Here is a 25,796-nt window from a genome sequence, read left to right as displayed (position 1 = left end):
TGATTCAATTCTGAGGAGATCCAAGTTAGTAATCCAAAATTATGAAACATTTGGGGATCAACAATACAGTAGTAGCATGGAACATAAAGCATGTTAAATATTTTCAAGAAACATAATTAGAAGCAGAATGCAGCTTTACTTGATTGCAAAAAAGGATAAAACATAACAAAGAAACCATAGCACTCAAATTACCAAAAAAGATGTCACTGATTGAAGATCTAATGTGAGAAAGATAAGAGGTCCCAAGAACAAGGTTCAAAATAATCATCAAATGACAGCTAGAACTAAAACATTTAGATAACACACAAGGCTCGATAACATTTCTCCAGTGAACAGAGCAAGAACCCATAACCATAGTTTGCTTTACATATCACTTTTTGCTTCAGCTCAAGCAAACGAAGTTTTAAGAATTGACAAGCAGATAAATATGCTATACGTTAGCAAAAACAGGTAAGTTTCAGCAGAAATGTAATCTGTCAAGAATTAAGCTCAAATAATAAACTTAAAGCTAAGAGTTGCATCTTTTAAACAAAACAAAGTAGAACATCACTTTTTCTTCAAAATACAGTACCAACAGCAATAACTACCAAGTCGCCAGGAATCCATGAAGCACAACAAAAAAAAAATCAACTTCTAACGATAAACAAACTCACATTTTGATCACAGAGGATCAATTCTACACCAAGTAATATGAAAATACAAACAAGAAAAGCCACAACCAAAACACTGAATCACAAATATCTTTCTTGATGCAAAAAAAGAAAAAATGATCGGCATATATAGAAGAACCGTAAATGTTACCCATGCCTTGTACAACTATTCCCTTCCATAAACAACACCGTTGAATGAATGTTTCAGAAACCAGATTATTACAAGGGAAAAATCATTTTTTCTTTATGATTATTCTTCAACAATATGCAGGGAATGATGTGAATTCAAGCCATTTCTCCAGTTTCATGCTGACTGGTGGCTTTTCCAAATAGTTAACCCAAAAAGAGAACTTAAAAGTGTCAGCTTTGTCTGCAACTGCATTTCTATCTCCATTCAGGAATCATTCCTATCATGATTGACTTCATCATGAACAGGAAAAATGTATCATCAACATAGTCAGATCAAATTTCCAGATGTTTAACCCTCAGAAGCATTGTTATCTGCAATTGTCTGCAAAAACAAACCCTTGGCTTTTGCATCAGTAGAAAATTGGCCCAAAACTGCAATTGTAGCCGTGTTGCTTCCTACTTTCTCAATCCCTCTTGATATCATGCAAAGGTGGTGAGCTTCCACGACAACAATTACTCCAATATTGAAGATTGAATAAACTGCTTCTGCTATCTGTCTGGTTAGTCTCTCTTGCACTTGGAGCTTGCAAGCAAAGGAATGAACCACTGACTGCAAAACAGATCGTTCGATACATTTACCTTCTTGTTTATCCAAGTATCCTATGTGTACAACACCGTGGAATGGCAGGAGATGGTGCTCACACTGTGAGCAAAAAGGGATGTTCAACACAGACTGGATCTCGTTCAGGCAAGTAAAGTTTCCATCTACCACATTACAGGAGTTCGCTTTACTAAGACCATTCAGTCTCAAGTCCAAGTTAGAACTCCTAGAATTCAAAAGCCACTGCACATAGTGGTGTGGGGTACACACAAGTTCTTTTCGTGATGGATCTTCACCAAGGGAATGGAGAATTGAAGTCACTGAAGCCATCATGGAAGCATGTGTAACGCCTGTCTTGGAAGTCTTACCATTTTTGGGGCTCCTTGCACAATGCCCATTGCACAAAGATGTCTCTAGAACCCGTGATGGACACCAAGAAGAAGCAGAAGAAAGGTTTGTATCCCCTCTTTCAATGTTTATGCTTTTTAACTTCAGAAGTGCCAAAAAGTCATCCCACAAAGAACTTTTCTCTTCCTTTAAAACTCCAGAACTTGAAGAAACCAAAACTTGTATCCACCCTTGCATATCCAATTTGGATGGGTATGTTGAGTTGGAATTACACGGGAGGGCTTCAGGAAACTGGATGTGCCAACAGTGAAGAGCAACAGCAACACCAGCCGGCTTGATGCTGTTGTGCAACGCTGAACAAATTTCATTTGCCAGTCTTTGTGGATCTTGAAGCCTCTTAGAGAACACATCTGCAACTCGGGATAGCTTGCTCAGGCCCACAACTCGCCGACCTGATGGCACATAGCCAACATGGCACTGGATACTGAATGGAAGCAAGCAAGACTCGCAGTATGAGAACAGATTGATGTTCCGAACCACCACTAGCCCACCAGATCCTCCAGCATGACCTGTTCCAGTCTCCAATCCGGCTTCTGGAAACAAGGCACCTTGTACGATGTCCTTTACTCTTTGTTTGTAACCTAACACAAAATAGAATAGACTAAATAAAGACCTCAGGCGACTTAAAATTTCTACATGATCAATGATCAATTCTTCCTCGAGTTTGTCATATAGAAGTTCTGAGGAACTGAAGTAGCTAAGCATGACACAACTGTCAGGAGCAATATGTTTTGAAGGTTAAAGCTCAAATGCATAGAAATCCTCCTGTTGGCAAAGCTAGAATTGATATCTGAGAAACATCTACCAACTATCAATAAGCATAGACTTTCTTTTTGATAAAACAAAAGTAAGTGCATTTTCAACATTTTTAGGAAATTAAACTAACAAGCAATATATTTTGAAACATAGACAACTGACATGGAGAAATATTAATTGAAATGATTTTCAGGAGAAGTGACAATAAATATGTTTTGATACTGCCAAGGAACATACTCCAGAGTAAGATATAGCATTCATAATTGGTTAAATGCACAAATTATCTTAAATTAATTATAGCATTTGAATAAGTGAAAAAGATGACTGATGCAGACAAGAACTGAGAGATCTAACATGAATGATAAATAAAGGCAATCCTGACTTCAAGATTCAAAATATAGATTGGACATTTGCCAAAGCAATACGTTAATAGTACTCATATGACTAACTTTATTCTAACAAACAACACAATATTCCCGAACTACGTTTTTTTGGTGCGAAGTAAGAAATTTTGGCAACCACTATCTTTCTGCTCCAGAAAACAGAGCACCAGGAATTAAGACAAAAGAGCATGTTTTGGCAGTACCAAAATCACCTGGAAGTGTCGCCACAGATAGAAAGCTAAAGGTTGAATCATTTCGAACCAAACAAAGCAAAGATCAAATATGGAAAGAAGATTTGCCAAGAGCTGAATTTTGTAATACATATACGACCATAACCTTTTTGGTTTTTTGCAAAGACAGAATCTGTCGCTACCAAACAACACACAATCCTTTTTTTCCCAAAAAGTAAAATTTTATTACCTAACTATGCAGCTGCGAACTCCGCTCATCAGAAGAGAGTAGGATTGTGTAAGTGAACTATATCTTTACTGTGCAAAGAGAGAAACTTCCTAAGATCACACCTCTTCTACTCTAGGAAACAAAGCAACAGGAATAAACACAGATAAAAAAAAAACCAAAAGTTTAACATAAAGGGAAAGTTATGGCAGTAATGAATAAGCGTCGCCACATATTTAACGATAAAGGTTCATCAATTGAATTAAACAAAGCAAAAGGTCAAATATAAAAAAGAAGATTTGTCAAGCGCTAAAGTTTATAATACGTATACGACCATAACTTTTTTTGTAAAGACAGAATCTATCGCTAACAAACAACACAACAATTCAGAACTATATCTTCCCCTTGCAGCATGAGAAACTTTTTCAGATCACTTCCTTTCGTCTCAAGAAAACAGAGCTAAAAGGGCGAGTTTTGGCAGGAGAATTAAGCATCGCCACAGATTTGAAGCTAATGGTTCCATCATTTAAACCAAACAAAGCAGAAGGTCACCTTTTCCTCCAAAAGATGGTATAAGAGACAAACAGAACACGCTAACAACGAGAAAGGTGCGATTACTACAGCCAGTCAGTCGCACATACTACGAAGGGGCAGCTAAAGGATCCACCATTGCACAACAGAGAAACTAAAGATCAAGCTTTATTAAAAAAGAACCGAGCAGATCTAAGAAAAACGAGACGACAAAGAAAGATCTATAAAAAGCAAGCAAGCACAAACCTCTGGTTCCTTCGCGGAACGCTTTGGCCACGCGATGGGGCGTCCTCCGGAGGCCCTCGCGCTCGGGGTCCTCCCCAAGGCCCTGCAGCAAGACCCGCACGGCGTCCTCGATCGCCCGAGCCGACTCAGACTCGGAGTCCGTCATCCCCGATTCCCACCCGATCTCCGCCACATCCTCCTCCAACCCGACCCCATTCTCGAGCTCCTCCTCGAAGCATCCCGCGTCGAGAGCCCCCATGCCGCCGGTCGCCGAGCTTGAGGGACGAGCCGGGCAGTAAGACCAAGCCCTAGACAACGAAGGCCACGAAGGGTGGCAGCAAGGAGTGCCACCGAAACGGATGGATGAGATCCTCCTCGAGATGTGTGGATCGGCGCCGCCTCCTCCCCCTCGCGGTCCGCCTTCTCTTATAGGACGATCGATTCAACTGTTGAGTCTAACGTGCGGGTAGATCGCATTCTTAGACCCTACGGGCGTGGCTTTAATCGCGCCATCTAATAATAATCATAATTTAACGTCGGCTCGGTTTCGTATAGGAAGGGAACAAGTTCGATTCCGATCTGAGATCCACCGCACGAATCATAAACAGCATCGGACGTTCGTTGAGCCGCTGTCCGGGAAACGGATGGTGGGGCCCAAAAGTGAGCCGAGGGCGTCGCCTACCCTCGCTTTTTCGCCTGGGCGGGGCCCGCGGAGGATTTGGGGTGGAGGTAGTGGGATCCTTCACGCACACTCATTTCCTTCTCACACCCCGTGTCGACACCCCATCCGCGGTGTGTGGCGACGGGACGGATGCGGTGGGGCCCGGGTGCGGTCGCGGGGATCGATTGCGACGGCCGCGTCGCTGGGTGGGGTTTTTTGGGTGGATGTGGTTCTCGGGAGACGCTTCAATTAGAGAGAGAGAGAGAGAAAGGGGGGGGGCATGGCACGTGAGAGGTCACGTGGACGTTACTGTTCCCGAACAATACGTCATGCAGACGTAATAAATCGAAATAGTCATCTTTTGTAGGAAGGCTTTAGTAATTCCCTTTTTTCTCTACTCTATTTATCCCAATAAACCTATTCAGTATCACATATCATGCAATCGGTCTCTTCAAGAGTTCTTACTCTATAATTCCTAAACCATCTGGGAATCAGTCTGCCATGAATACAATATGCTCATATTGATCCTTTAGACCTAAAAACAGTTGGTGGATTATCTTAGTCCTCAAGGCAATTGGGAATGCCCAACTTGAATTGGTGGAGATAGTAATGAGATGAGGTGAGCAAGAACAGTCCTATCAGTTGCCAAAGGGTCAGGCATTATAGAGGTAAGTTGGTACATATGATCCCACAATCACTTCCAATATTGGATTAAAATAATATTTTTTTACGAAAAATATTGAAACAGTAAAATAAAACTAGATCGAATTTGATATAAAAACCAATTAACACGATACGTAATAGATATAAAAAAAAAATTAAAAGCATGATATGTTATTTTAAAACTTATATCTCGAGCCGATTGTAATGGATAATTAACTCATGTAGTACCAAATATTGAGAACTTTAATGTTTCAAGAATCAAAGTTAAGATATCAATAGTATATAAAATTGAAAAAGAATATTGAATATTTTGATATAGAGATTCTAATATTGTAATAATTTGGCATTGTGGAAAAGGTAAAAAAAAAAAAGTTAATGATCATAAAATTATATCATATATTAAAACAGATGAAAAGATTAGTAGTAAATATAATTAGTAAATGAAATATATGAGAACATTGAAAATATTCAAGTTTCTTGCAATTCTCACAAGAAAAGCACCAAACTTCAACGTCACAGTAATTTATGTGATACATCCTATCCTATACACTCATGATGTCCTCCACATGAAATAATAAGCAAAAAGTGTCTCTTGAGGCAGTGTGAAATTGTGGTAGGCTTGTCATGTGTTCTTCCTCCACTCACAAGAAATGGGAAGAGATTGCCTCACCTACTAAACTTGGTCAGTCAAGAGAGAGATTGGATGATGGCTGGACTTTTGCTGGTAAGTGCAGCGTTTGATGGTGGTGGATGAATGATGGGAAGCTCAGCTGTTCCTTTCCACACCGAGAAAAGTTGCACTCGAAGTCTAAATTAGTTACTCATTGTCGATGATCGAAAGAGTTGTTCAGATAACATTTTTAATATACAAGAATGTTCTCGTTAAAAAAATTAATTAGGTTATGGTTCTATCTAATTAGATAAAATATATTATAAATATAATTAAATGTTGATAATGATTATCGATCAATAGAAAATAAGCTTGATTATAATATAATTTCTTAAGATATGATTTTGATGGAAGAAATTTTTTTAATTATTTATCATAAAACTTCTATTCTCGCTTATAAATAGATAAAATTTTACGGGAAGTAAATGCGGATGTATGGATACATGATACATGATAGTAGTTAAATTTTTTATATAATAATAACAGATTATTGATTTTTATGTTCAAGGTCAAGAGAGCAATTGGATGATGGTTGGACTTTTACTAGGAAGTGTAGTTTTTGATGGTGGTGGGTGAATGATTGGATGCTCAGCTGTTGCTTTCCACACACAAAAAAGTTGCACTCAAAGTCTAAATTAGGTACTCATGCAGATTGTTGTTGATCAAAAGAGTTGTTCAGATAACATTTTTAATATACAAGAACTTTCTCATTAAATTTAATTAGATTATGAGTTATATTTAATTAAAAAAATATATTATAAATATGATTGAATTCTGATAACGATTATCAATCAATAATTTTTTTAAATATAATAAAATTTCTTAAAACATTTTGATGGAAAAAACTCTCCTGATTATTTATTCTAAAACTCTCCTGATTAATTTTTTAATATTAAAAATTGACATAGAAAAATTACACTCAAAGTCTAAATTAGGTACTCATGCAGATTTTTGATTGAAGAGTTGTTCAGGTTACAATTTTAATATACAAGAATGTTCTCATTAGAAAATTTAGAGCTTGTTGATTGCTTTCAAACAAAGAAATGAGTATTTTCTTTCACATAACAAAGCAAGCAGAGACATGCTAGATGAGACATGAACACTCCATCTCATGTGTCGATGACGATTTACCAGATTTCAAACATAAATATGTCATCCAATCTAAACTCTTTTGATTTATATTTTCATAAAAAAAATATTTATCTCAATCACATCTCATCATGTATGGTAGCACAATCAACAATAGAAAGATGTATTTAGGTTAATGATTGAGTCTCATGTAGACCGTTAATCCAAAATAGAATTTCCAAAACATATCTCACCCATAAGGTAAAATATTTTCTCAATTAAACCCATTGTAGAAAGTCATTAGATCACGATAATCGATTATACTACAAATTTCTTATTTAGTTTTATGACCGACATAACTTAAGCGTGAAAGGGAGCATATCGAAAAATCAATTTGATCTCGATCTTCATATAGGTCGATCATTGGATAAGCTTATGAGTCCTCCACAATTACCGAATGCGCATTTGAGCTCCTCTTGGATCATATCAGACTTTTTGCACATTACAGTTTGAACCAAATTAGATTGATCTAATTATCATTGATCTCTCTTACATCAAAATATAAATCTTTTGATGTACTATAAGATTCAAACATAAATCAAAAACTCAAATTGAATCATCAATTCTGGCATTGGAACTAGAATCGTTGATTCCTGTTATAGTTCGAGCGGTTTTGGGTCCGATTCGAATCAGTAAATTATTATTAATATTAATAATTTAAAATATAAAAATCATAAATTTATTTCTAAAATTTGAAAATAGATGTATAATTATAATAAGTGTAATGACATAAAAAATTAAATAAAAAATATAAATTTATACAATTTTAATCGATTTGAAACTAGGTTACTTAACTTCAAAATAAAAGATTTAAGCATCAACCATAAAATCTACATGTGATTTATTTTTATTTATTTCTACCATTTAATCGTTTTGAAATCAGGACGATTGATTCTAGTTTCTCAAAATAAAAAAATATAATATTTTAATCCAATTCGAGTCGAATCAATGATCCGAAAGACAACGAGCTATGGGATCCCATCTAAACTATCTTTCTAAACGGAGTTTAGTTTTGTACCATCATCCGATGCTCTGCTCTGATGCGACACACTTGACGAAGTATTCCTCGCCTCGAACCACCGTCGAACAGTTGGTCGGCAAGTTAATTGCCCTTGTTGTCAAATCCCTTCAAAAGAAGCTGTTGTTGACGAAGACCACTGCTTTCCTACTTTGACGATCTCAGACTTTGGTTCTTGGGAAGAAGACATTTGGCCAGCGAGAGTCGAAGAAGAAGATAAATATATATTGGACTGAAACAATATTGACTTACCAACTCGTGAGATGTTCATACAAAACGGACGTCAGAGTCAACGATTGCTGCCGCCATAATCCACCATAGCTTGCTTTCGCATGTAAAAGAAGGTGTGGCCGTCCCCTACGTTTTCAGCATCCATGAATTGACTTACCGATCGTCCTTCTGTTTCTGCTCTGATGGAAAGGTTATGGGAGGGAGGCTAACATATTAGTCCCTCTAAATTCTAATATAGCAAAATATATCCCTTTATATATATAAATATATCCTTAACGAATATTAATAAAAATAAAATAAATAAATAAAAATAAATACATAAAATCCCTCACCACATGCAAACGTGAAAATTGCTAGTTCAAGAGTTATATATAAATAATAATTTATACAGAACATTTGTGGTTTGAGAATTTTGAAAATAGAATACCATTTAAGAAAATCTAAAAAAGTATATTTAATTTCCCATCTATAAAAATAAATAGATAGTTTTTTATTTATGAAGTGGTGAAGACCGTATCTGATTCCAATAATTTATCATTAATGATAGAAAATAACATCACTATCAATGTTTTCTATTTGACGGTCATAACTTATATAGTACCGAAATTTCTAGTCCCAACTAATTATTTGTTATCGAAAGTCATACGAGAGGCTCTTAATTCATTTATGACATTGACAAACCCAATTAATAAGTGCAAGGTCCAAATGGTTGAATAAGCAATTAATACAACCCATTACCACGCAATGGACGTTCTAAAATCATTATATATGATCAATTATGTTTTCAAATGAGACTTAGATAGATTGATTGTTGGGTCCGACCGATAGGCTTGGATAATAGGGTTTGGAGTCCAAATCAATAATTAAAAAAAAACAATGAACGAAGGCAATCAGTACAGAAGAGTTTTGTGCATGCGCAACGAGCAACGACGGTGCACGGTGAGAGAGAAGACAGAGCGCACAACGAACTATGGCGGCACAAAGAGAGAGGGCAGCATGCGTGTGTGCAGAGAATGGTGGCAGCGCACAGCGAGAGGAAAGTGAGAGAAAAGGAGAGAGAAAGATTCAGATATTGAATTTTCTATCAAACGTTTTGACTCAAATTTTATATGAATAATCTTTACAGTAAACTTTATAATCCTAACGGTGTTGATTTATAGTTTACCTTCTACTTTTCTATACTTTTGTGAGATATATAATTCTCTTTTGATGATAATATGTTATTCTTGAGTCAGGATTTATGTTCTTGATGTTATTATGATCATCTGGTTATTCTAGAGAAAATTTACTGTATACATGTTATCATTACTATTGATAGTGAAAGTTTGAGGTAGATTACGGTCTCGTGATTTTTTTTCATATTAGGTTTTTCACGTTAAAAATTTGGTCTCACTATGTGATTGATTTATTGCTCTACTGTTTATGTTGTGCTGGTTGATATTTGTATTTTGATATCAAGTTGGTATTTTGAAGAGGAACCCATTTTGATATACAAAGAAGAAAAAGAATTATTCTGCCTTAACAGATTTTTCCCAATAATAAAAGTATTTCTCGTCTATCTGCATCACATTTATATTATCATATCATATTTATTAATGATAATATATATAAATATATATATTTATATATATATTTGAGAATTAAACTCAATATTTATGATTCTAATATTTCAATATTAATCATTAAATCAATATTATGCTTAAATTTTTTAATATATTTAAATTTTTAAAAAATAAATTAAAAATATTTTAATAGAAGTTCAAAGACCCCTTATGAGATGAAAATATACGGTAAGAACTTTAAGTTGAGTGAAAATACTCAAATTTTTATTTAATATTAATTCTTAATATTTTTATTTATATAATAAATAAATATTATTTCGAAATGTTACACATCTTTAAATAAGATAAATATTATTGTGATATAATTGATATATATTTTTTAAATTTAATAATATGATTTCTTTTAATAATATTGTTAGATACTTAACATGTTTTGTTATTTTTGTAGTACACAGATATGTGAGTATGAAAATTGAGTAAAATATTAATTTTAATATATTTATATTTGAATATTATTGTGATGTATAAACTTTGCAAATATGATATTATTATTATTATTATTATTATTTTTAATAATATATTTTCTTAAAAAAATAATTAAAGAATAATATTAATAACTTGAATTCCCTGTCTAGATTATGATTTTCTATCCCCACCTCTGCTCCATCTAAACGAGTAATGGGATGGGGATGGGAGATGAGGGATGAGATAGCTCAACTTGTTCCATTAGTATCCTTAATAAAGATTTTATAAATATAAAAAATAAAAAATAAATATTAAACAACATATATATATATATATTTATATCCAGTAAAATAGAATTATAGTTGGTAATGGTTGACCGTTGACCTAAGGTTTAATGGGGAATACCAACGGCAGACGCACGCTACATTGGAATTTATATGGGCATACACATACTTTTTCGTGTGCATAAGGACATGTACGTAATTTTACTTGTGGATCTTGATTCGCGATTATTTAATGAGTTGGTGCGCTAATTTCTTTTACCCCCAAGGAGGGGAAAGTATAATACGCGAGCCGTTGGTTTCTCCAATCTTGCGCGGCGGAGGAATAAATCCAAGATCTCCTCTGCGCCTTCCTCTCTCTCTCCTTTCGATTCGTGTTCCTCTCTAGGGTTTTCTCTTCGCTCGCCCCAAATTTCTATAGCCGAGAGTGATGGGGTGGGGATCGCGGGATGTGGCTGCGTTCAAGTGCTTGTTCTTGCTCGCTCTCATGTTCGGGATCATGTCCTGCATCACCTATTGGATCATCCACATGAAGCACGTCGCTCCCCTCGGCCTCGACGCGCCTTCGGATCGCTTCTCGGAGGCGAGGGTCGTCGAGCACATCCGGCAGCTCACGGTCGAGATTGATGGGCGCCAGGTGAGTGGATCGGGGAGTTCGTCGTCTCCGATTGGTTTGGGTGATGAAATTGGGTTCTTCATGATATTTGGATTGCAGGAGGGTCATCCGGGATTGGAAGAGGCAGCGAAGTATATAAGGAAGGAGTTGGAGACTATAGCGTCACGGGCAGGACCCGATTACAGGTGAATTTATGGGTTCGAAAATCTAAATCTGTTTACGTGATGTAAAATATTGAATTAAGTGGCAATTCTTTGTCTTTACCTTCTGTTTCTTGTCGACAACCAATTACCGTTTTTACCTCATCGGCTCCACAATTAATTAGCCAATTGTTACTTAATTAGTGAGAGAACTTTTCTGAATTGTTACTTAAGTATGCTGGTGATGTGACCTTTTTTATAGCTCAATTGTTACTTAATTAGTGAGAGAACTTTTCTGAAAACACTTACTGTCAGAAATTAAAGCGAGTTAGTTTGCAGCTTGTTAGCATGCTGTTTAGGATTCCGATGAAGGCTTTAAGTTTATCACATGGTCTGTGACACATTGAATGTAGTTAGAAGCATAAAACTGTACATCCCGCTTATGCTTCTGAGTAATTTTTAACTAACTTTGCAGCTGGATCCTTCACATGGGTTTTTTCCTTGCTTGATTATTACAGCCACCTGTTGTTGCTGGTTGTTGTACCGAAATATATACCACACGTTAGAGTCTAGAAATGTACATCCAGTGGTGTAGTGGGCTATATGTGTGATCAAGCTCAGCTCTTGTTTTTCTCTGTTCTGCCCTATTTTGCATCTTCATCTTTTATTGGATTTTAAACAAACTTTAGATCGAATGAATTAACATGCCTGAAAGAAAAAGCCAGATTTATTTTCACAAAATCGTATTATTTCCTGAAAGAAAAGCCAATTGATTTTCAATACCTTGTTTGCTTGGTAATAATTGAAATTATTCGATACTTGCAATATAGATGACATTTCACACTATACTCTGTCCATATGAACTGAGAACACATTGTCCACACTTAAATAGAAGGCTTGAGAAATTGTGCTCAGAGGTCATGGAATATGTCTATATAAAAATTATGATAAAATATTTGGAGGCTGATAACTGGTCCAGAAAACAAACAGCTAAGATGGACAGTTGTTGCCACAATATATTTCTAAAGTGGAAAGTTAAAGGTGGTATTAAAAAAGGGAACTTGGAATAGTATATAGCACATACAGCTTTTTCTTCCATGCACCAGCTGGATTACTTGTCTTTAATTACTTTTTTTCTATTGTATGTGGTAGATACATCAAATATAAATCTTAACTCAGATATTCAAACTTTTGAGTTTTGATGGTTTAGTAGTGTACTGCAATTTATCATTATTGAGGATTTGATCATTCCGCTACCCATTTTTAAGGATTGATTTAAGTGATTGAAAATTTCCATTATACTATTAGCTCTTGTCTAGGTGTCTGTTAATAGGACTGCTAAGTTTTAAACCATTGGTAAGTTACTAGTTTTTTTGCTTATAGTTTTTGTTTGACAAGATGGGAATCAGGACTCAAATTGTGACAAAACCAGAATTTTGAATTTGGATCTTGTTGGAACAGTCAGATTGGATTGTGGAATCAGATTTATTCAAATTGATCAACAAAAAGTTGGTACAAAATCAGAATGGATCAGTCAGAACCCAATTGATTGAGTCCAAGTTAGCCGGGTCAGAAACCGAAGCATCGCCTGAATTGGACAGGAAATCAACAATACATAGTAGGGGTTGGTCAAAAATGACCTGATCAATTGGGATCAGTCACACACAGCATTTTCTGAACAATTTCTGATTGAGTTTGATCTAGATATAGTTGATTTAGGCCTAGCCCAGCTGATTATTGATATTTCGAGTGCTTAGGTATCCGATCAGGTGAATGCAACCATATTGGTCTATGTTGATTAGCTTTGAAATTAAGCTTCAGGTCCACCTCAGGGGAGGTAAAAGATGCATACTAAACTTAAGCTAGATGATTCATTGTGGGATTGGCTAACCAAACTGGTACTGGTTTTTATAGTTTTTGTGGTTTGTATCAAATATTAATTTATGAGGAAATTTGGTTTTTATTAGTTTTCAAATGTAGGATATGACATTGGTCAACAAAAAAAGGTGCAAGAACTTGAAAATGAACAGGTTTATCTGATTTGTGTTTAGAGGGCACAATTTGTAGGAGTGATATTGTGGGTTTGGTGCTTGTAAAAGGAGGTGGAGGGTACAGATGATGAATAGAAACAGACTGGGGAAGGATCACTTTGAACTCACTCTTAAGTTTTTCGGACTTGCTCAAAAGAGACTATGACTGCAAAAGAACTTATATAAATAGTAGGAAATGTTCATCCATGTTCAAGTTTTAAAGTCTCTTCATATTATATAAGAATACAGCTACAAGTAAAATATAGAAATAAGCAAGGCAGAAAAGAAACATGGTGATCTCTAGCTGGCACTAATTATGCACAGACAATGCAAGTTGTCAATCATGCCATATTGAAGTAAGTCTTTCCCTTCTTTAAAGATTCTTGATTGTGGAAATATATTTCTTTGCTATGATCCTTTTTTAAAGATGGTTTTCTCATGGATTTCCCCAACTTGCAATGAATGTTCAACCATTCTCCATCTATCATGTGCCACTATTTGATCAAAGATAGTATCATGTTAGTCGCTACTGCTATTCCTTCCTAGCGAAGTATTACGAGGAGTTGAAGACTATAAATGCTAAAGCAGTTAATATGTTATTAAGTTCAGCCAAAGCCAAGCATGACCAAATGATCAGTGCCCTGGGACTACAGTTGAACTTTTTTTTTTTGGTTAAAACTTGTATTTTGGACAAGGAAAGTCTCTATCACTTTCGATAAAACAATGTAAGATAACAATTAGATTATTAGTTGCTTAAATTTTGAGCTTTAGGCCGCACCTAGCGTTGTGGGTAATACATTTACATGACTATTGTATGGATTTTTTTATGGAAAAGAAAGGATCTGCAAGGATAACTAACTTGTGTTTTGAATTCCCTGCCAAGTTCCCTTGATGCTCTTCTTTTTTTAAATTCTCTCCTGAAAAAAGTTGACATATGATATCTCAACATGTTAAATGTAGATTTATAGGAAATTACTTGGAATTTGCAACATTTCAGGGCTTTATGTGAGGACTACCATAAGGTGTAATATCAAATGCCCTCAAAATTAATGAGCTAAAAAAATTAGTGTGCATCAGCAAGTCCTTTGGTTTTCCATTATGAGCTTTTAGAAGAAATATGTGATTTTGAAGAAGTGGAACATTGTTCGTTTAATTAAGAAGTTCATTATTTGTCAGATGTTGTAACATATTAGTGGAAATCTGAAAGCTAGACATCCATAGTTCTGAGTCTTCTGACTGGATATGACTTTAATGTTCCACACAAGAAAGGACACAAAAAAATTCTTGGATCGTTGGCCAATTAATGCTAAAAATTAATGGATTTTACTTTAAAGATGATCGTTTTATCTGTTTGAAACTTACTAAGTCAAATGAATAACTAATTATTTTTGGGTTGATCAATGTCCATGTTCATGCACAATTTGACATTGCTGGAAGGCATGATGCAGTACCTGCTGTTTTTGTACATACTTGTCAAGTTTACAAATTTCTTATGTTTTTAATCTGCAGAATAGAGGTTGAGGAGTCACTTGTCAATGGTACTTTCAATATGTTATTTTTACGGCATAGCATATCTCTTGGTTACAGGAATCATAAAAATGTAGTTATGAGGTACTTCCAGCTTTCTTTATCTCATATCTTGATAATGGTAATTACTTGCTTTATTATAAATACTTTTCTGGTAGTTTGTTCGTGCATGTTGTGCATTATCTTCACCCACTTGGGGTTGCTGCTTATGTAACTTTTAGGACTTAGATGACATGTCTTGGAGACTACATAGTCAGGATTGACATGTATAAGATGGTAATAACTGCTTTTTTTTTGTTTTTTCTATCAAGGGATTTGCAGATGGTAAGACTACATATTTGTGCATTCAACGTTGAATTGTATGTTGAATATGACTAATACTCATCTCATATGTGGTCTTTGTTCAATCACCTTCTCCCTAAGTTCTATAGCATGGCTCATTAGTATAACTTCTGTATAATTTTTCAGCAATGAATATTTCCCTTATATATCAGAGCTAAAGAACTTCTCTAATCAGTAATCAATTTTCTATTTGTACTAATCATCTAGATCAATGGGATGCATTTAGATTCTTTACTAGTTAATAAATTACGTCACTTTCTCTATTTTTATATGAGAAAAAAAAATTATGATTTTTATACTTTGTTTAATTTTTGATACTAAATTTATAGTGGCTTTATTAAGTCACTTATGAAAATAATCTCTCTATCTTCACCTAACCATAACAAGCACTATCCAGTCCTGTACCTAATACATCTAGTGTTACCTAAATCACTAAACCTCCTTTCTTTGGCTTTAGTGCCAACCTATCAAAATCCTATCATAAGCCTTATGTTTAGCCATATTTCCATTTTTCAACCACCTTTTATATTATAATATATCCTATAAAATACTTATCATTTTTATAGTACTGTCAAAATTTAGAAGCATTGTTTTGCATCAATTTTTATACCTCTTCGCGCTACCACCAACTGTTCCTTGTTTCAATTCCGTGCATTTTACTCTTGGAGATTTCTTTTAGTACACTCTGAATCACACTTACCATTAAAATCCATCTGATATTTGTATCATTTTTCTCCAAGTTCTGAACCCCTTTCCCATTCTACTTCTTAATTGGTCAAACTGACAATTATTGATCCTTTATTGGGGATGCCACATATCAGTCTAACAGGGTTCAAATAGTAATAAAATAAATGGTGTAATAGAAACAATAGTGACTAGTAGGACTACATTGTCAGAACTTTTTTCAATTAGAAATGAAATGTTAAGTGAAAGAGGTAACTACCAGAATGGTTGGACCATATCATAAAGTAGAGGAATTGTTCAAGTCTTCAAGATATATGTAATGAAGTTGATGAAAAGCCTAGTTATGGAACTTGTGCATCTCTTGGACAATATAGAGGCATAGAGCTATAGAAGTATTTCTCAGCCATAATAAACTTATGATGGGTATTCCATAGTTTGCCATGTAATTGATAACTGAAATCTATTTATACAAAATTGATAATCCTATATACCTCATATGCAAGAAATTATTCACAATGACCTAAAAGAGATGTACATGAACCTTGACATTAGTTTATGGAGTCTGGACAATGCCTTAGCATATCGTGTGCTGGTGTTACTTGGTACCACAATTAAGATTTGAGGGAACTGTTAAGTATTCTTGAGAGCACATCAATCTTGAAATTTAAGCAATGTAGATCTTTTGTATTTTGTACCCATAAAATATCAACTGGCTCGATGATTACTTGCTCTTTCTTTCTATATTACTATTAGTGGACATCACTGCAGTTAGAAATTCATTTCTTTAATTCCTCCAAAAGTTATATAATATGTCAGGCCAGGAAGACACAGGAAGCTGGAAGGAAAAGAGGATGAGTTTCAAAAATGTTAAAGAATAGACACAACTGAATAAATCAAGGTTCCAAGACTACTGCTGAACTTCCTAGCAAAAGGATCATCATTAAACCAAGGTTTGCAATTTCGAATCGTACCGCCATACCGGGCGGTCCACTCGATATAACGGCCTGGCTGCGGTGAGGCTAAGGGAGAAGCGTCGAAGAAGGAAGAAGAAGGAGAGGGCGTTTGAAGAAGAGGGAGAATCGGGAGAACCTTGGCGCAAACTTGTTTCCACGCCTTTTCTCGATCCCGATCCGACGCCGCCCTCCCTCGACGACCCCAATCCAGGAGGCAACGACGAGGAGAATCGTAAAGAGGAGGATCTGGAGGTGCGGGGATCGAGGGAGGCGGTGGCTAGAGCAGCGGAAGAGGCGGTCTCCTTCATTGCCTCGTTTGTGACTCTACGACTTTCTTCTTCGCTGAAGGTCTGAGACGTCTACGGTCTTCGACGTCTTCGTCGAATGCCGCAGACGAGGCGACGAGGAGAAGAGGAAGAGGCGATGTCGTTGAGGCTGCGTACGCCTTTTTTAAAAATATTTATATATATTGATTTTTATATATTTATATAAAAATTAATATTTTTATAGTTTTTATATATTAATTATATATATATATACACGTATCGCTCGGTATACTCTGGCGTACCGCTCGGTATGCTCTGGCGTACCGCTCGGTATGATGTACCGTACCATACCGAGCAAAGCTCGAGACATCGGTATGGTATGAAATTTCAAACCTTGCATTAAACTATCACATCTAAGGGGTTGAGATTTGAGAACACATGAATACATCTATGTGATTGAGAATTGTACTCAAATTGAACTATTGATTAATTTTACACCAGCTGCAGATTAGCATAAATAAACAACTTCAAAGTGCACGACAATACAAAAAAAAAGAACAGTATAGGAAAAATAAATTCCTAGTACAAGATCTGCAAGGCAGGATAAAATAAAGGTAAATTGGTGTTGAAGAAAAAAAAATTATCTGTTGAAAAATAGGGAACTTATCTGTATTAATGAAAAAAAACTTTTCACAGAATCCCACAATATTGCAATACAGAAGTGACAGTGCAATTTGGAAAATGCAGAAACAATGGCACAAGGAGGAATACAATCACTGGCAAACTATGAAGTCCCAAAGATAAATGTTTGGATTGTTGTGGTCAAAGTAAGGTGTATATTTCAAAGAAGTTTGGATGTCATAGCTTTCGTAATTATCCTATAAACCATTCGTATAATAGAATTATCTTTTCAATAGTTAATATTCCTAATTTTAATTGGCAAGTTTACAGTTAAGAACTTCAGTAAGGGAATACAGGCAATTTTGCTAAAATAGAATGAATGTATGTGCATCTGTGCAGCTTCCTAATTTTATGTTCATGAATTTTGAAATTTGATTAGTGGATGCCACTGTAAAATGGTGAAATAGACACTTAGACAGTGTTTCTGATTACTACAAAATCTGTGTAAGCTTTTACATATTTTAGGCAAAGGACTTTTCTTGACTTCCATGATATTCTCTGGACTTGAAAAGATCAGTTTTAGTTGGGAAAAAAGTTTGTCCATGAAGTGATGATTTAATTGAGCATAATGTCTTGTTAAGCCAACTTTTGTTAGGACAATTGCAAGTTTCTTTTTCAATGATGTTACAGTTCCAAGAGTTTTTGACAAATATCTAGTCAATTTTTTGCCACATACTGTGCAAACCTTACTCAAACTCTATTGAAGATTATAGAAGATAACAATAAGAGAAATACAAATTTAAAGATACAAGTGAAAGAAAGGGATGGACAGTGAGAAGGGGTTAAAAGAACAAAAATGAAGAGAAAATATAATTTGAAAGCCCAAGAGGAGGAAAATGGAGAAAGGAGAACTTGGTTAGAAGTTCAAACAATAATGTTGTTTTTCACTTATGTGTGGATAAGAGCAGAAGCGAAAGGAGGGGAAACATAAGGGAAAAAGGAGATAAAGAGAGAGCAGAAAAAATACTTCTAAGAGAAAAAGAAAAGACAAGGACAGGGACATGGTATGATTTTGATTGCATTAGAAAGCCAAGTGCTATCCTTTGATGGGCAACTTTAATCACTAACAGCAGTCGCAGCCAAGGATTGCCATTTTGTGGCATGGGAACATACTGGTACCATTTTGTCATGTCAAGATTCCGTGTTGTCCTGGTCAGCATGCCTTTGTTTCTTGTACATGCCAAAAATTTGAGGAAAAGAGAAAACGATGGTACAAAGCCTAATGTTTCAGGCTTAAACCCATCTGTCTTAAAACGATGGGCTAGCTTAAGCTCTATGGAGTTCTAAAATCTGCATGACATGAGTTTGTTTTGGGTTTTGACTGAAGCTCTGTTGTTTTGCTGATGGTTTTAAGTCTAAATGTGTTGGCCCATGCAGATTTTTGTGCATGATTCAACCCAATAACATATATGAAGTGAGCCTTAACTTAATGGCTAAAATAGTTATGGCCAAGTAGTCACTAGTTATGGCTTCAAGTTCTTTTATTTGGGTCTCAAGTCAAATAATTGACATTCTTATATAGGCATTAGATGTATTTGGGAATCCTTCACGGAGTTTCTCATGTGGAACCATGGCCTTCAAATGTGCTGTTAGTGCACATTATTTGGTAGTTCTGCTCCCCAGTCCCCTGATCAAGTTGAGAAGAAATATAACTTGAATATCTACTTGGTTCACTGCATTACAAAGAGAAGCCACAAAAATGTTTTAATTCCATTGCTATCTATCTGAAATGATCACTTGGCCTGATGATGTTATGGGGCAGGCCTCACTCAGTGGATCACATAAAATTAAAATATCTACTCTTCTCATAATAATAATAATGATAAAGATAGCAGGCATTCAAGTTCATGTATAATATTCATCTCTTTTATGATGTGAGATTGTTGAGGCATCACACACTATGGAGCAAAAAAATAATAAAAATACCCATGATGACTAAGGGTGCTTGTACACACATGTTAAAGCAATTCAATTAAGGTTGCCATAACTATAATTTTCTTTGATCTTTGTGACTTTATAGTCTCAGATATGCTGCTTCTAACTGAATTAAACTAAATCACAGGATTTCGTCAAAATTGTCAAATGACCGTGATCCATCTATTTTGGTAAATGGACATTTTGATAGCCCACTTGGCTCTCCTGGTGCAGGTGACTGTGGTTCTTGTGTTGGTGAGTCATGTTATATTGATTGCTGACATTTTAAATTATGCTATTGATTGTTTATGCTTTTCTTATTTGTTTTGTCTTTCTTTTCAGCATCAATGCTTGAGTTAGCACGATTAATTGTTGACTCTGGCTGGATTCCACCTCAACCTATTATCTTTCTTTTCAATGGTGCAGAAGAACTCTTTCTTTTGGTAACAAACTACAATTATTTTAGGAAATAGACTATTCTTCGCCTCATTTCAATTACACCGATCACCTGAGCATACTTGGATTACCAACTTTTTCATTTTAGAAATGTGCATAACCAACTTGAACGCCGACTATTACATGTGGACCTTATTCTGTTACGAAATATTAATAGGCAGTCTTTGACAGGTTTTCAATATTTCTTATGAGTCCAATAGTCTTTCATAGGTCTTTTATGTTTCTTATGAATCCAAAAGTGATATGTGTCATGTTTTGGATTATACTTTATACTTTATACTTTATAGTATGTGCAAACATGCTCAATACCATTTAAAGCATTGAGGTAGTTTGCTGCTTCATTTTTCTCTTCAAGGACTAACTTTTTGCAAGAACAACTCTCTGCTCAAGCTATGCATAAAAATGACTTATGACTTTTTGACAGTCTTCTGCTTCCTTAGTTCTCTTACGGTACTAACTTTTTGCAAGAGCAGCTTCTGTATGCATCTCTGAACCTATTGTACCTTCAATTTTTAAGAAGCCTTTTTCAAAAGTTGTGTTGTTTCTTTTGATGCAAAATCTTCATAGAGGAACAATATATTTTCATTTTTCTGTCATTTTTGTCTCACCTAAATGTTTAGCACTGTCCTCTGCCACCACCTACACATACATTAAATTTGCTGGATATAAAAATCTCATTTTTCATATAACTGCCACGAGACAGAATGTTAGGTAAGAATGACAATACAGGTGCTTGCTTTTAGACAGTTTTATATCTTCTAAAGTATCATATTTCCAAGTTCTTTTAGCCAACACAAAGGTTTCAATTTGCACCGTCAGTATGTGAATCTATTCTTACAAGCACAAAGGCCGACTGATATGAAATGGAGGCAATTTCATGGTGTCCACTCTGAAACAAAGTTTACTGCTCAGTAATCTCACATATTAGGCTTATCAGCTGGTAAGCCTACCACCTGAGTCCCAAATTTTTTTTTAATAAACCACTACCACCTGAGTCCCATTTTTTTTTTAATAAACCACCCCTGGATAGTTGTCAACAGGCTGTTGATAGCTCCTCTCTCCTGTTGACAGCCCCGTTCTCCCTGGAAACTATCACCCACCCTTCCCCCTTCTCCCTTATTGACAACTGTCTGTCCCCCTCGACAACTGGCTCCCATTCCCTCTCATGTGGATACCCACCCCCAGTTCCGAGAGTCTCCTCCTCCTCCTCTCTTTCTCTTCCTCCATTGCAGTTGCCTCTTCTCCCCTTTTCTCCACTGCACCTCTGTGTCTGTCTCTGCCTTTCTCTGTCTCTCTATATAAATGTTTCTCTTGTAGTAGTCCAGATGGTACTGAACTGTACCAACACTCATACGCCATATGATACTGTACCAAATAGGTTCAGTCATTGACCAGTGTCAGTAATGAATTGTGATTTTTAATCCTTCTTAACTAATTGTTTTTATTCCAAAATGAAACAACATTCCCAGACAAGGGCTTAAACACAAGCTGATGGCTATGTTAACAAAAATCAAATAGAAAAAAGTGAAAGAAGTTAGATGCGGCAATTGCTGTTTTATATATTCATCTGATAAAAGGAATAAGGTCGCTTGCTTTATATTTGCTTATTCATCACAATTATCTACTTGTGCTTTCTGTCTTTCTGCATTGTAAGATAATATGGGTTGCATTTACATTGATCTCCTGCCCCTATTTAGGACACATGAGCATCTTTAGGTTTTAGATCTTTCAACTGTGCAATTCATCGTGGATTGCTATGGGTTCCTGTTCAAAACAGGAAGCATATTCTACCTTGTAGACATGCTCATAAATATTTTATTCCATCTAGTTCTTTGATGCTTCCAATATTTGATAGTGTCCATACTAGCAATAATTGCTCATATCATAATTGGCATTATCAATCTAATATGAGCTTGCTGATTATTTTATTTTATTTTGGCAACATCCTGTTGCTTATGAGACACTTAAATAATCCATTAAAATATTCAGTGATGCAGATATTCTTCTTTGGCACTTCCATATCTGATATTTTCTAGGAGTACCTTCTTGTTTCCTGCAATCATATTTACACTGTTTAGGCAAGCGAAAAAGCACTTCTGATTGGCTGTCTACAGCAATAATCTATTAGAATATACAGTGACACAGATATTCTTCTTTGGCACTTCCTTATCCGATATTTCTGAGTTCCTTCTTGCTTCCTGCATTCATATTTACACTCTTTATGCAAGCGAAAAAAAACACTTCTGATTGGCTGTCTAAAGCAAAAAAGTGTTCTTAGTATGCAATTATGCTTTTCATACTGATAAATTTGAAATTTTATACAAAATGCATATTAAAATAACTGAGAAGTCATAGTTCCTTTTACATTTTAGAAGCTAAATTTCCTTCATTGAACTGAAATTGCTCTATTCTGTAACAGTGTAACCCATAATTGTATATCTGAATTCTGGACATGAATTTTTTTCTGCATCTGTTGCATGAGTACAATGTCCAAAACATTTAGTTTTTTGTTACCTTATGAGAATACTTTCTGCATTCCTCAACAATTTATGTACTCTGACCTGTAAATTTTGCTCATAAATCCCAGGGTTCTCATGGTTTTGTCAAGACACATAAATGGAGCAACACTGTTGGGGCTTTTATCAACATTGAAGCATCTGGAACTGGTGGTTTTGGTATGATTATTTTTGTTTGAATCTAAGCTCGAACACTAACATTTTTCTCTTTGTTGTATTGAAGCCTTCAATGCTAACATCTTTTTATATTTTAACATTACAGTTAAAATATATTTATTTTACATGGTCTCCTTGACTGTAAATTCTGAAGTAAGCTGGTTTTCTGAAAAATGCATTTTAGCACAATGTTGTACCAGGTCTTGCAGGGATGTTGAGTAAACCTTTATGTCCAAACAAATTAAGATCATATGAATGAGATTCTGATTGTACCATGATACAATATATGCATGGTAATAATGAGAAAATTTTGTAGATGCACAAATGTCTCTTCCAGCTCAACATCCCGTGTGTTCTATACTGTAATTGCATACAAGTTACATCTGGTGGATTCTGTTGTTGCTGTTTAGAATTCCTACCTTGATATTTTTTTCACCCAGCTAAATTATGGGCATTAAAGATGTAAAAATCTCCATGCTTCATATATTCAGTAAGGATGCTTCACATCTTTACCTTTTTGAAATTCTAACTAACTTCAGTTATAACCTTTTTTCTCCATTTAGTCTTATGGTATGCTTCCAAGGCTCTTTTCTTTAATTTTTTTATGGCTTCTTTATCATTCACTATCTGCGTTTGCGTATAAATTTTGAATTCTGCCGTCTGATTTCTTTCACCTAAAGTAATTAACTTATAGATATAGCCAACCAATATTTCTAGGTTGTTGGCAAACTGAATGCTCCAATTTTTTCCTAGTTCGATCATATTTGAATGCAAGGTATACAGTTTCGAATGATGCCGCCCGGTCCGGGTGGTACGTATCGGTCCAACAGTAAACCGGTACGCGGACCGCTCGCTACCGGGTGGTACATATATATATATATATATATATATATATATATATATATATATATATAAAGGTGACGTAGCCTCGTTTTTCTGTGATGTCGCCCTGCCTGGGGAGAAGAGAGGTGACGTCGCACATTGTTATATATATATATATATATATATATATATATATATATATATATATATATATATATAGAGGCGATGTCTCCCCGTTTGGCGAGAAGAGAAGCAACGTCGCCTCGCTTGGGGGAGAAGGGAGGCGACGTCGTCGAAATTTTTTTTACTTATATATATATATATATATGTATATATGTATATATATGTATATATGTATATATATGTATATATATGTATATATGTATATATATGTATATATATGTATATATGTATATATATGTATATATGTATATATATGTATATATGTATATATATGTATATATGTATATATATGTATATATGTATATATATGTATATATGTATATATATGTATATATGTATATATATGTATATATGTATATATATGTATATATGTATATATATGTATATATGTATATATATGTATATATGTATATATATGTATATATGTATATATATGTATATATGTATATATATGTATATATGTATATATATGTATATATGTATATATATATATATATATATATATATATATATATATATATATATATATATATATATATATATATATATATATATATATATATATATATATATATATATATATATATATAAGTAAACTGAACGGTATACCGTTTGGTATACAGTACCATACCGAGAGAAGGTCAAAATTCCGGTACAGTACGATATTTCAATCCTTGTTTGAATGTTAATAAACCTAAGGTAGTCAGGCTATGTTTGGAATTTTTCATCTAGAAGTTGGATGTAAGCAGTCCATTTGTTTGAACTTGAATTATCAAGTGATCTAGAGGCTGGATACAAGTATTCCATTCGTATGGACATGAACTATGAAGTGATGTAGAAGCTGGATGCAAGTGTTTCATTCATTTTATACTTTCTGTAAGATCTTAGCCTTGATATTTCTTTACATGGAAAAGAAATTTTTACTTGTATATCATAATGTTTCTTGAAGTAACTTGTATAAGTTGTGAGCATAACAAAATTTTGTAAAACTAGATTGTTGAATAACCAAGCATTTGACATGAGGTTACTTGAGGTTTATCTCTAAAACAATATTTTTTTGAAGGTTGATTAACTTTTTTTTTTCCTAATGATCAGATTTGGTTTGTCAATCTGGACCTGGATCCTGGCCTGCCCATGTCTATGCTCAATCAGCAAAATATCCAATGGCAAATAGTGTAGCACAGGTTATGTTTTCCTCTATCCTTGTTAGCCAATATGTTTTAAGTTCATTTAGAGAAACTATTTTGTTGAACTTAGCTGAATTTGATCCACATTTCTTCTTTTTTTCAACAAGATTTAAAGTGTACCTTTATTTTGGCTATCAGACCCAAGCTGGTCCTTGGCTGTACTGATACAGGTCTGGTCTGTCTTGTACCAACACACTTACCCTGGAACATACCATGTTACAAAGAAGGGGGAAGCAAGGAAGACAAGAAGTGGAGGTGGCAGTGGAGAAGAAGAGGAGGGGACGTGGTGGTGGAGAAGAAGAGGAGGGGAGGTGGTGGTGGAGAAGAAGAGGTGGCGATGGGATACAAGTCTGCAAGAATTCTGTTCCATACATATTCAAATTTGAAGGAAAGGATTGCAATTTCGGGTATCTGACCTTGTTGATCGCTGGTTGGACTGGCATGTACCCAAATATTAACCAGTGTACCATTGCATGATATGTTGGTATGTACCACAGTACCAGAAGGAAGAGGAGGAAAGGAAGAAGAGAAAGAGGAGGAGAACATCAAGAAGAGGAGAGGAGAG

General features: G+C 35.0%; 2 protein-coding genes across 3 annotated transcripts in view; one reads left to right on the top strand and one right to left on the bottom strand.

Moving 5' to 3' along the window:
* Positions 1–750: 750 nt before the first annotated feature.
* LOC135618905 (GTP cyclohydrolase 1-like) lies at positions 751–4,496 on the bottom strand. Its single transcript, XM_065120318.1, has 2 exons — positions 4,101–4,496; positions 751–2,369 (listed from the first exon to the last, which is right to left on the bottom strand). The coding sequence occupies exons 1-2, from the start codon at positions 4,336–4,338 to the stop codon at positions 1,129–1,131; spliced, it is 1,479 nt and encodes a 492-aa protein (XP_064976390.1). The 5' UTR covers positions 4,339–4,496; the 3' UTR covers positions 751–1,128.
* Positions 4,497–11,034: 6,538 nt separating this feature from the next.
* The window catches only part of LOC135618904 (uncharacterized), a 35,840-nt gene continuing 21,078 nt past the window's right edge, over positions 11,035–25,796 (top strand). For both annotated transcript variants that reach the window (XR_010489212.1, XM_065120317.1), the window contains exons 1-7: positions 11,035–11,395; positions 11,474–11,559; positions 15,054–15,155; positions 20,060–20,166; positions 20,254–20,354; positions 22,955–23,042; positions 25,140–25,228. Coding sequence is in view for 1 of the 2 variants with exons in the window: in XM_065120317.1 (XP_064976389.1) it covers positions 11,189–11,395; positions 11,474–11,559; positions 15,054–15,155; positions 20,060–20,166; positions 20,254–20,354; positions 22,955–23,042; positions 25,140–25,228 (780 nt within the window). In the remaining variant the exon portion in view is untranslated. The remainder of the gene's footprint in view (positions 11,396–11,473; positions 11,560–15,053; positions 15,156–20,059; positions 20,167–20,253; positions 20,355–22,954; positions 23,043–25,139; positions 25,229–25,796) is intronic.

The sequence above is a fragment of the Musa acuminata genome, chromosome BXJ2-8, assembly GCF_036884655.1.
Source record: "Musa acuminata AAA Group cultivar baxijiao chromosome BXJ2-8, Cavendish_Baxijiao_AAA, whole genome shotgun sequence".
Classification (NCBI taxonomy): Eukaryota; Viridiplantae; Streptophyta; class Magnoliopsida; order Zingiberales; family Musaceae; genus Musa; species Musa acuminata.
Note: the sequence above shows the minus strand (reverse complement) of the source record. Positions and strands in the feature narration are given on the sequence as shown.

Bases quoted from the DNA above. Each gene is read 5' to 3' on its own strand.
- LOC135618905 (XM_065120318.1), bottom strand. From the start codon at position 4,338: ATGGGGGCTCTCGACGCGGGATGCTTCGAGGAGGAGCTCGAGAATGGG. The intron at 2,370-4,100 runs GTTTGTGCTTGC...ATTTTGTGTTAG, and splicing joins GTTCCGCGAAGGAACCAGAG to GTTACAAACAAAGAGTAAAG.